The sequence below is a fragment of the Rana temporaria genome, chromosome 3 (genome assembly GCF_905171775.1).
Source record: "Rana temporaria chromosome 3, aRanTem1.1, whole genome shotgun sequence".
Lineage (NCBI taxonomy): Eukaryota > Metazoa > Chordata > Amphibia > Anura > Ranidae > Rana > Rana temporaria.
In genome coordinates this window covers 340,422,635-340,435,613 of record NC_053491.1, presented here as the reverse complement: position 1 = coordinate 340,435,613, position 12,979 = coordinate 340,422,635, and the positions used below count along the sequence as shown (strand labels likewise).

Here is a 12,979-nt window from a genome sequence, read left to right as displayed (position 1 = left end):
TTTGGACATTTGGGATTTTTATTATGTGTGGCTGGAAGCTGAATTATAGAGTCAAACATTAATACAACCCCAATTCCCAAAAAGTTGGATGCTGTGTAAAATTTACATAAAAACAGAATGCAATGATTTGCAAATCTCATAAACCCGTATTTTTTTGTCAATTTTTAAAATATATAAAATGTTTAAACTGAGAAAATGTACCATTTTAAAGCGGGAGTTCACCCATTTGTTTGTTTTTTGCCCTTTTCCCCTTAGATTCCTGCTCGTTTTGTCTAGGGGAATCGGCTATTTGTTTTAAAATATGAGCAGTACTTTCCCGTTTTCGAGATGCATCTTCTCCGTCGCTTCCGGGTATGGGTCTTCTGGAGCGGGCGTTCCTTCTTGATTGACAGTCTTCCGAGAGGCTTCCGACGGTCGCATCCATCGCGTCACTAGTAGCCGAAAGAAGCCGAACGTCGGTGCGGCTCTATACTGCGCCTGCGCACCGACGTTCGGCTTCTTTCGGAAAATCGTGACGCGATGGATGCGACCGTCGGAAGCCTCTCGGAAGACTGTCAATCAAAATAGGAACGCCCAGTCCCGCAGCCCATACCCGGAAGCGACGGAGAAGATGCATCTCGTAAACCGTAAGTACTGCTCATATTTTAAAACATATAGCCGATTCCCCTAGACAAAACGAGCATCCATCTAGGGGGAAATAGTGATATATACGGGTGAACCTCTGCTTTAAGAAAAAAGAATACCCCTTTCTCCTATTCTTTTTAACATAGCACTGGGACCTCTTCTCCGTCTTCTAGAATCTCAACCCACATTTCAGGGTATGACAATAGTCCATAAAACCATTAAAATCACTGTTTTAGTGGATGACTTCTATATACCGTATTTATCGGCGTATACCACACACTTTTTTCGCCTGAAAATAGGGGGGAAATCACGGGTGCGCGCTATACGCCAATAGCATACCTCGGAGGGGAAGGAGGGAGAAGAGCGCCCGTCGGAAATCACTGAGCCGTGAGTGGAGAGGAGGGGCTTTCCTGGCAGCGTGTTTGGGAAATACACAAGGGTGTGCATGATGTCACGGGCTGCAGCCAATCCCGTAGCGGGGGGTGTGTGGCATTCGGAGGAAGAGCCCAGCTCCAATAGCAGGCAAGCTTCGTGTCTCTCCCTTCCAGTGTCATCTGCAGGCTCGTTCACGTGTAGCGCTGTGCTGTGTATATCCCATATGGCGTGCGGTAGAATGACTCCTATGAAGCTCACGTCACACACGCACAGTCCCGCCTCCGCCACCAGCATTGGACCAGTGTTCTGTCTGTCACAAGAGATGGTCCAATGCCGATGGCGGAGGCGGGACTGTGCGTGTGTGACGTGAGAGCCGAGTGGAGATGACGGCTCGGTGATTTCCGGTGGGCGCTCGTCCCCCTTTTTCCATTTCCCACAAATGCCCCCAGTTCCTTCCAGAAACTTTATTACTGAGCCTTGGCCTCAAAATTGATACCCACTGGTCTAGGAGAGGAAAAACAAGGTAAGATACTTACCTCATTCCGCACTGTCACCAACTCCCCTGGCAACCAGCACTCTCTCCTGCTTTCAGTACAGGACTACTGTACACTACGGTGACATTAAGAAGCATTCAGGCGGTAAAAATAAGCAAATAAGGGGGGCCTGCCATACAATGCAGAGGAAGCCTGCAGGAGCAAGGAAGATAAGTATTTTACCTTATTCCAATCCCCCTGAACCAAACTGGCATTCAACTATGTGGAGAGAAACCCAGCTAGAAGCCCTAAGGTACTGTGTATCTCCTTGAACATAGGAGCTGCTCTATGAGTTGCTTGCTGTACATTGCTGCTTATCTTATTTTTAATTTTAACTGCATTTACTATTTGGACTAAAAAAATTAGTTTTCCAGAAAATTCCCTCTTAAAATTGGGGTGCGCGTTATACGCCGATAAATACGGTATTTATAAGATTTTCAAATCATTGCATGCTGTTTGTATGTAGATTTGACACTGCTCTATAATGTATAGTAAATAATGATGGAACAGGATACCAGAGGGAAATTTAAAAATGAGAGACTCAAAGAGATCTAAGAAGCAGAAGTTGAATCAAGTTGTCTGTTCCTGCCAGCAGCAGAAATTCTGTTTTAGTTGTAATTTGCCTTTAATGAGAGTGGACGATTTATATTAATGCTTTATGTCAGCATGTATCATTAGTGTGCTAGTCAGAGCTCCAGAAAGCATTGCTGCAATCTTCATTTATCTGAACATGATCAGAATTACGCTGGAGATTTAGTGCTGAGTGTGATTGAGGCTGTAAGGATGATAAATTGCTTTCTCTCAATGGAATCTCTCCAATGAGACCTCTTCTGCATCCTTACTTCCTCGTTTCATATCATCACATGGAGCTGTACAAATAGCCAATTGTCAAACCCATCTGTGTTTTCGCACCTCTCAGCTGGTGTTTTCCCAGACATTACTGTGCTGTCCTCATTTGACATGAGCTCAGGGCATGTTCTGCATGTGAAGCTGACATCTGTCCCTTTTATGTCCTCTCTGATTTTTCTAGCTGCAAGAGCAAGCTGTATTCGGCCAAGCTGCCAAACACCAGCGTGATCATCCCCTTCCACAACGAGGGCTGGTCGTCCCTCCTGCGTACAGTACACAGCGTCCTCAACCGATCTCCCCCTGAGCTGATCGCAGAGATTGTGCTCGTCGATGACTTCAGTGATAAAGGTGTGTGTCCAGTATTAATGCCAGCTTATGAAAAGATCAAGCATTTACAAGGGTGTAACCTGCCTGCCCAAGGCTTTTGTGTTTCATCATTGCCACTCAGGTTTATAAAAATCCTCTGATCCCTAAACTTTTGTTCTTAGGGAATGTATTTTCTTACAGTTTAGCAGCAATACTAAATAATTGGATGCTGGCCTTTAGGAGCACTGGATGCACAAGCTTTTTAGTCAAGCATCAACATAAATAAGAATACTTGGACCACTCAAATGCCTACTTAGGCTGTGTAGGATGTACAGTAGGTAGATGTGTGATTCACATGCTTCAGATAGTTCCAACACTGGCTACAAGATGTTAAATGGGACCAAATCCTAGAAACAATGAACACTGAGAATAAATGGGAGTACTTTAGGAACATATTAAATGGAGGTATTGACCCGTGCATCCAAATAGGCAACAGATATAAAAGAGCTAAGGTTAAACCTGGGTGGCTAAACTTTAATGTAAAAAGACACATTAAAGAGAGAAAAAAGGCCTTTAAAAATCTAAGTCAGCGGGGACATTGTTGGCATTTCAACACGACAAGGAATGCAATAAGTGTAGTGCCGCGTACACACAATCATTTTCGGGCATGAAAAAAACGTTGTTTTTCAAAAACGTCATCTAAAATGATCGTGTGTGGGCTTCACATAATTTTTCAGGTTCTGAAAAACGACCAAAAAAAAAGTTCGAACATGCTGCATTTTTTAACGTCGTTTTAAACAATGTAGTTTTTCGGGTTGTAAAAAATGATCGTGTGTGGGCTAAAACGGCATAAAAAAACTGCGCATGCTCATAAGCAAGTTATGAGACGGGAGCGCTTGTTCTGGTAAAACTACTGTTCATAATGGAGTAAGCACATTCATCATGCTGTAACAGACAAAAAAACGCAAATCGTCTTTTACCAACACAGAATCGGCTAAAGCAGCCCAAAGATGAATGGAACTTCCCCTTTATAGTGCTGTTGTACGTGTTGTACGTCACCACGCTTTGCTAGATAATTTTTTTAAAACGATGGTGTGTAGGCAACATCGTTTTAATGATGAAGTTGGGGAAAACTTCGTTTTTTCGACATGCTGAAAACAACGTTTTTTTTTCATGCTGAAAAATGATCGTGTGTACGCGGCATTAGAACGCAATCAGGGCAGCTATGATATCCCACAAGAGTAAAAAAAAAAATTCCAAAAAATTCTTTAAATAGTTTAACAGTAAAAAAGCAGGGTTTCAGAGCACACTGGCCCCATAAAGGATGACAAAGGTAGGTTGGTTATAAATGACAAGGAGAGGGCAATTGTCCTATATGCTTACTTCTCCTGAGGAAAAGGAGGGGTATAGTAATCGAAATTGTAATTATTGGTAACAAATCACAGAGTGTAACATTGTGGCTCAGTGTCCAAAAAAGACTTGAAAAGCTTAACACGAAAAAAAAAAAAAAAACACCAGCACCGGATGACTTACACCTGAGAGTCCTCAAAGAACTCAGATTGCTATTCCACATTTTTATTGACAGCATACTGACAGGAATGGTGCCAGCAGATTGGCGAAGGGTCAACGTATTATCAATATTTAAAAGGACAGAGATAGATACCTGGAAACTACAGGCCAGTAAGTCTAAGGCCCGGTACACACGAGCAAACATGTACGGTGAAACCGGTCCGTCGGACCGTTTTCACCGTACATGCCTGCCAGAGGGCTTCTGTACGATGGTTGTACTAACCATCGTACAGAAGTCCGCGCGTAAACAATACGCGGGGCGTGTCCGCGTCGTCGTCGCCGCGGCGATGACGCGGAGACGTGGGCGGGCCTGCCATTTAAAGGCTTCCACGCATGCGTCGAAATCATTCGACGCGTGCGAGGGACGCCGGGCGCTCGGACATGTACGGTAGGTCTGTACTGACGCCCGTACATGTCCAAGCGGGCAGGATTCCAGCGGACGGTTTTAAAACACGTCCAGGAATATTTGCCCGCTGGGAAAAGGCCCGGCGGGCAAATGTTTGCTGGAATTCGGCCCGCTCGCGCCCACACACGACCGAACATGTATGCTGAAACTGGCCCGCGGACCAGTTTCAGCATACATGTTTGGTCGTGTGTACGGGGCCTTACATTGATAGTATGTAATCTATTGGAGGGGACTGTAAGGGAAGATTTTGCTGATTAATACAGTATCATTAGTAGTAATCAGCCTGGTTTTATGAAAGGTTGTTCTCAGGGCCGGATTAACAATGGGGCTGATGGAGCTGCAGCTCCAGGCCCCTTTCTCAAGATAGGCCCATTTGCCCAAAAAAAAAAAAAAAAAAAAATTTTTTTTTTTTTTTTTTTAAGATTTTTTTTTTTTTCTAAGATCGAATTTGGGGGGTTGTAGCTCGATGACCAGAGGTCACAGAAACCCCACATTTGGGGGTAGGCATGGGAAGAGCTACCCCACAACTGGTTAAAATATGGGACAGCTATAATTTATGGTTCCGGAGATACGGCCTGCTTGCACAGCCTGTCAGAAGCTACATTCAGAGCGGTCAATATAAATACAAGCTGACACACTACAGCAGACTGATAGGATCACAGGGCTTATAATAATTATTTGTATATTACTCATGGTAATTAACCCCTTGCCACCCAGGCCAATTCTGACACTTCTCTACTACACGTAAAAATCATCATTTGTTTTTTGCTAGAAAATTACTCTATGGTGGTCTTTGCACTTTTTATGTTGCAGGGTACAGAGCTGCACGATTCTGGCTAAAATGAGAATTGCAATTTTTTTTGCTTAGAAGATAGATCACGATTCTTGCGGCGTAACATCATCTTTCACATTGAAACAAAAAAAATGGGCTAACTTCACTGTTTTGTTTTTATGGTTTTTATTATTCATTGAAGTGGGAAAATGCAGTGTGACATAAAATATTGCAATTGCCATTGTATTCCCTAGAGTCTCTGCTAAAATATATATAATGTTTGGCGGTTCCAAGTAATTTTCTAGCAAATAATATTGCTTTCTAACTTAAGAAACAAGTGTTGGACTTTAAGTGGTTAAATTTAGTTACAATGTTGGTTAGTTACAATGTTTCATTTTGTTTACAAACTTCGCAGACTGCCCAGATTTGTTCTTTACACACAGAAGTGTATCCCTTTGATCTAAGAAGGAAGTGTCAGTTACAATGTTTCCTGTTAAAAACTTGGCAGACTGCCCAGATATTTTCTTTTGACAGCTGAAAGTCTCTCCACTTGTTATATAAAAGAATCAGCAAACTCTGCATTGAAGATCTTCAGGGGGGTTGAATCGAGATCACGATTTTTTTAACGATTAATTGTGCAGCTCTAGCACGGTATTTGCGCAGCAATTTTTCAAACATGTTTTTTTGGAAAAAAATGTTTCATTCATTAAAAAAACAGTTAGTTAGTTAAGTTAGCACAATTTTTTTTGGTATCCTAAGCGATGCTTTACATTTTTTTAGGTTACATGTTTAGAGTTACAGAGGAGGTCTAGTACTAGAATTATTGTTCTCGCTCTAACGATCGTGGCGTATGTAACCTGTGTGTATCTGGCTCTGATACTACCAGTGCCTACCCAGCCACTGACTAGTATCTCTCCCCAGCCTGTCCCCACACACCCTCTCACCTGCTGACCTGTGGATGGGGGAATCACTCCTGCAGTGTTATTGTGTTCTGCCAGTGCGTACAATGATCAGTGTTGCTAACTTTAGCTGGCAGCACTGATTGTTTTAAGAAAAAAAAACAGGCTGGTTGTTCTCAAGTTGATTAATAGATTGACTTGTGTAAAACCAGCTAGCCCATACATAGATTGACTATGGCTAGTCTCTGCATAATTGGCGTAATTTCAATCCATGTATGACCCGCTTAACCACTACTCAGTCCCTAAATATCCTTCCACTCCTGTACATAGTGCTCACTGTCATACTCTCCACACTCCTCTCCTGTACATAGTGCCCACTGTCATACTCTCCACACTTCTCTCCTATACATAGTACCCACTGTCATACCCTACACACTCCTCTCCTGTACATAGTGCCCACTGTCATACCCTCCACACTCCTCTCCTATACATAGCGCCCACTGTCATACCCTTCACACTCCTCTCCTGTACATAGTGCCTGCTGTCATACACTTCTCTCCTGTACTTAGTGCCCACTGTCGCACCCTCCACACTCCTCTCCTGTACATACTGCTCACTGTCATACCCTCCACACTCCTCTCCTATACATAGTGCCCACTGTCATACCCTCCACACTCCTCTCCTATACATAGTGTTCACTGTCATACCCTCCACACTCCTCTCCTATACATAGAGCCCACTATCATACCGTCTACATTCCTCTCCTGTACATACTGCCCACTGTCATACCCTCCACACTCCTCTCCTGTACATACTGCCCCATCATACCCTCCACACTTCTCTCTGGTACGTACTACCCTCTGTCATACCCCCTCACTCTTCCTGTACATACTGCCCATTGTCATACCCTTCACACTCCTCTCCTGTACATAGTGCTTTTTTCCGTACCCTTTGTACTCCTCTCCTGTACATAGTGCCCACTGTTAGACCCTCCACATTCCTCTCCCTCACCTGCACATACTTCCCACTTATATACCGTCCATACTCCTCCCCTATGTCGCTTACCCACAAAAACAGTTCTTTAAAATTATACTGAATATCCTCAATGTTACCAGCTCTAGAATGGACACACTTTTGTTAGTTCAACTAAAGGAAATATCAGTTCTCATATTTGTTCTGCCCCATTATTAGTACTCATTTAATTTTGTGATTACTACTATGATGTATAGAGGAACATCGGGGATCTCAGCTACTCTAAATATAGCACTTATATAAAAAAGTGGCCCTGAAAATATTTTTAATGTTGGCAACTGTGCACTTAGGCACTGCCCAAGGGCCACCGTCCACCGGGTCAGTAGGGGGCCCCATGAGAGGCTCCTGGGATCCTGTGATAATAAAGCGGTAGTAAACTTTCCTGACATTACTACTTTTTAGAGGTCCTGGGGTAGGTTATGCCACAACGTACAAGTATGCACAGCATATTAGCACATTAGTGTACACTTAAATTTTCAGACTGAGCCCTCCAGTGCTGCGATGAATCAGGCGGGGCCTGGAAACTTCCATCTTCACCCGGTCTTCCTTCTGGGTTCTGTGCCTTTGGTCACTTGCCTTGGCTGGGCTGCGTTCATGTCATTCCCACGCATTTATTTATTATGTATTACACCCCATTCACACCTCCGACAAAACGCCCGACGCCGGCCGCTCGTGCCGCTGGAGGGGAGAATTCCCATTGCTGTCTATGAGATGGTTCACATCTCATAGACGCCGTACACCTGCGGCATGAAAAAAAGTCCCGGACCCTTTTTTTCAGGCGGCATTGGCGTTCGGCCATACAAAGCAATAGGAAGGATTTGTAAAAAAAAAGTTACACTATTCGCGGCAAAATACGCCGCGTACGCGGCGTTACTTGTCGCGGAGGTGTGAATGCAGCCTAAAAGGCCCCACCAAAATCCTCAGCACCAGGCTCATGATGTTCTTAATCTGGCCCTGGTTGTTCTTGCCAAACCAACCCGTTAACATTCTATGAGGAAGTGAGCTGCCAAGGTAAGGCCTGTGGGTGTGGTGCACCTGAAATATTGACAAAGCATTTGATACAGTCTCTCTCAAATGGTTAATTTACAAACTGAGGTGTGTAGGCATAGACCATAAGGTTTGTACATGGATAGAAAATTGGTTACAGGAGCACATCCAAAGGGTGGTAATAAATTGTGTGTAGAATGGTCAATGGAGTACCTCAAGGTTCTGTCCTGGGACCAATTCTGTTTAATGTATTCATAAATTTAAATAGAGGAAGGGATAAATAGCTCAATATTAGTGTGTGCTGATGATACAAAGCTAAGCAGGGCAATAACTTTACAGCAGGATATAGGAACTTTACAAGAGGATCTCAATAAAATAAAAGGGTTGACAACTACATGGCAAATGAGGTTCAATGTTAAAAAAAAAAAAGTAAAGTAATGCACTTTGGGGGCTAAAAATATAAAAAAAAAGTTACTCACCTGGGGCAATCCCGGATGGAAAAAGATCTGGGGAGCTAGTAGATGGCAAATCGGCAACAGCATGCAATGCCAAGCTGCAGCAAGCAAAGCTAGCAGAATATTAGCATGCATTAAAATGGTATTTACTCCAGAGATAATAATCCTGCCACTTTATAAAACACTGGTTCGGCCACATCTGGAGTATGTCATCCATTCTGGTCACCAATCCTCAGAAAGGATGTGCTGGAACTGAAGAGAGTCCAGAGAAGCGCTACAAAATTAATAAGAGGGCTGGAGAACCTCAGTTACACAGAATGACTACAAACCTTACACTTATTCTCCCTGGAGAAGAAACACTTCAGAGGAGATATAATAGTGATATACAAATGCCTCAATGTTTTTTTTCTAGTATAGGGAATAAACTATTCAGTTTTAGGAAGTGACACATGGTCACTAAATAAAATGGAGGAGAAGCAGTTTAACCTTAAACTACGTAGGGGATTTTTCACTGTCAGGGCGGTAAGGATATGGAACTATCCACAATCGGGTGCTGATGCTGCCCTAATACATTTTGTCAGTGTGACAACTTCTTCCAGAGGGAAACCGCACAGATATCTTTCAAGTTGCACATGGCTTTGAGATCATGCAGCTTCAGATGAAGTCACACAATTTCAAAGCTGTGTTCAATGTGAACGAGGGCTTAAAGTGATACTAAAAAAAAAACATACATTGATTTTAATATCATACTTACCTAGGTGGATGCAGCATCGGTCCGATGCTGCATCTGTCCTCCGGTGCCTCTAACACTGAGAACTAAGCAATAGAACCCCGACGATTGCTCAGTCCTCACAGCTCCGTCAGCAGAGAGCTGCTGACTGTGAGTCCGTGGCTCTCTGCTCCCTATTTTCTCACTGGAGCACTGGGCTGTGGAGGGGGCAGACCATGTGGCTCAGGCTTTCAGCGACTCACTTAGAGGCTGAGCCAGGTGTCAGTCCAGAGATCTGGGTGGATCCTGACTCTATGGTCATGATGATGCCGATCTGACTCTGCGACGTCAGCAGACTTCAGCCCGCTGACTGCTGAAAACGGGTCTCAGGAGTGCAGAACGAACTGTGATCCATAGGAGAAGTACAGCCAAAGGAAGGAGCTTAAAGCGGTTCTCCACCCTAAAGTGAAGTCCTGCTGATCGGAACCCTCCCCCCCTCCGGTGTCACATTTGACACCTTTCAGGGGGAGGGGGGTGCAGATACCTGTCTAAAGACAGGTATTTGCACCCACTTCCAGCCCGGCATTCACGGGCAAAAGACGAGCATTGCGTCACATCCCGTCGCCCCCCCCCCCCCCCCCCCCCCCCGTTGTGTGCTGGGAACACTCGGCTCCCAGCACACAGCGGGAGCCAATCGGCGGGCGCGACTCACACATGCGCCGTAGGGAACCGGGCAGTGAAGCCGCAGCGCTTCACTTCCTGGTTCCCTCAGCGTGGATGGAGGGGGGAGCAGCAGGGTGACGAGCGATCGCTCATGCTCTGCTGCGGACGGCGCTGGACTCCAGGACAGGTAAGTGTCCTTATATTAAAAGTCAGCAGCTGCAGTATTTGTAGCTGCTGGCTTTTAATATATTTTTGGGGTGGAACATCCGCTTTAAAGGCAAGGATTTTTTTTTCTTAAAAAATAAATAAAAAACATGTTATACTTATCTACGCTGTGCAGTGGTTTTGCACAGAGTAGCCCCGATTCTCCTCTTCTCGGTCCCCCACTGTCATTCCCAGCCCCTCCCTCTTGTGAGTGCCCCCAGAGCAAACAGCTTGCTGTGGGGGCACCCAAGCATAGCCCCAGCTCTGCCTGTCTATTCAGACACAGAGCCACGGCTCGGCCCCGCCCCTCTCTCCTCATTGCCTCAATAGCTGTGATTGACAGCAGTGGGAGCCATAAGCTTAGCCAGTGAGGAGGGAGAGCCGAGACTGTCATACACATCCCTGGATTGCAATGGGCCGGCTAATGCGCAGAGATTTTTTTCCTTCAGGCTTGAAGGTAAAAAAATCTTGAGCTTTTAGAACCACTTTTTAAAACCAAATTTTATTTTCTAGCTCCCTATTATCAAACAAACGCTTAATCTTTGTTAGAACATATAGATAAGCGTAATACCAAAGATAACACAACAGAAGCAAATAGATTCTCTTTGTAAGGCCTCATTGGCACCTCCTAAAGATCTGGGCAGTATTTACTTTTCTTTGTGACTTAGGCTTAATTTAAATGTGCCTGCAGAATTTGTCACCTAGTTGTACTATTGACTTGACTTGAATTTCTGCATTCGCTTAATATGACTGCATATGTATTACCCAGAAGATTTCTCCTGGAGAGTAATTTAGGTTGTAAGGATGATAAATTACCATGTCTCTGTAACAATTTATTTTTCACTTCTTGTTTGTTCTGCCCTAATCAAATGCCCTCAATGCTTTGTATTTTTTAGCTTGAAAGTAAATTGGTTTACAGATTATGAGTGCCTGTCCTGTTTAGGTTAATGAATCACAAACCCTATAATGTTGCATGCTATTAAAGGGTATGTCCAGGCATTATCCAAATTTAAACTCAAACCTCTCACTCCCCCTTTATATCATATCCCAGGAGTGATTCCTCTACACATAGTGTGAACAGGCTCTTGGGAATCAAGGCAGCAGCATTGCTGGGAAATAATGTAGAGACCTTTCACACTGGGGCCGCCGTGCATTAGCGGTAAAGCGCCACTCATTTTAGCAGTGCTTTACTGCTGTTTAAGCTGTGCTTTTTGGCTGCTAGCGGGAGTTAAAAGCAACAGAAGAAGGGGTTATTAATGCTTGTGTTGCAGCACTTCCGAAGCGCTGGCTATTCACTGCAATGGGCAGGGGCGTTTTGGGAGCGCTATATACTTTGCTCCCAAACTGCCCCAAAGATGCTGCTTGCAGGATTTTTTCTAATGTCCCGCAAACGCACACCGCCCGAGTGTGAAAGCACTCAGGTTTTCACATTCAGGCGGCATGGGAGGCAGTTTTCAGGCGCTTTACAGGTTCTATTTCTAGCGCTAAAAACGCCTGAAAGCTACCTCAGTGTGAAAGTGGTCCAAGTGTGTACACATGGAGAGGGGCAGGATGGAGGATGAGTTGTGTTGTCCAACTGCGTTGGCTTTAAAGGTATTTTTCTGTACTTGCAAGATTTTTAAAGGCATAAAACATTGCACAAATTTGCAAGTATTTCAGAGGTGTGTGGAATATATATATTTTTTAATTTGCCAAAAACATACATTTGTCAGGAAATTTAGTGGCTACAGCTGGCTTTACAACTACAATCCTTGGTTTACTATAGTGAGAAGAATTGGTTACTTCACTGACTTGATCTGGGTCACTAAAAAGCCAATCAACTCTAAGGCCTCGTACACACGACAGAGATTCTCGGCAGAATTCGCCGAGAAACTCGGTCAAAACCCGGATTCTGCCGAGAATCTCTGTCGTCTGTACAGTTTTGGCTCGATGGAGCCGCCGAGGAGCTCGACGAGAAAATAGAGAACATGTTCTCTATTTTCTCGTTGGCCGCGTTGTTCTATAGGAGAAGGCGGCCCGCCGAGCTCCTCGGCGGCTTCATCCCAAAACGAGACGAGGAACTCGACGTGCCAAGCACGTCGAGTTCCTCTGTCGTGTGTACGGGGCCTCAGGATGAACTCTCGTGCATGCCACTCCAGAAACCGTCCATTGTCTGACACGTTGTGGTATAAATACAGCTTATCATTCTGCATATTCTTCTTATGCTAGGGGCGTGCCTGTTCTGGTGTAGACAAGTACGGGAGATATGTTTTTCTATGTTGCAGACTTTACAGCTATTTATAAGGTTTTCGACGATATACTTCCGCTCCCAGTTTTATTGATGGGTGATTTTAATAATGTCTTTAATATCAAACAGGACAGATTTCCCTAAACCCAATGGGCAACCTATGTGGGGAACTTGGCCCGCACAACCTCTGGCACAAGTTACATCCTGGAAAAGCGCAATATACTAGCTATTTAAAGACTCCTAAAACTTTATCCCGCATGTATTTGATGCTGGGATCTTATGAGATATTTAGATATTTCGCCTTTATTGATATTCTGCCCAGAGGCGTGATGGACCATTCCCCCTTGCTTGTCACTCTTGAGGGCAATG

The 12,979-nt window shown here is 44.3% G+C and overlaps 1 protein-coding gene across 1 annotated transcript in view; it reads left to right on the top strand.

The window, feature by feature from the left end:
• Window positions 1–12,979, top strand: part of GALNT10 (polypeptide N-acetylgalactosaminyltransferase 10) — a 344,668-nt gene that overhangs the window by 220,489 nt on the left and 111,200 nt on the right. Inside the window, exon 4 of the mRNA XM_040345098.1 lies at window positions 2,563–2,729. Coding sequence (XP_040201032.1) covers window positions 2,563–2,729 — 167 coding nt within the window. The remainder of the gene's footprint in view (window positions 1–2,562; window positions 2,730–12,979) is intronic.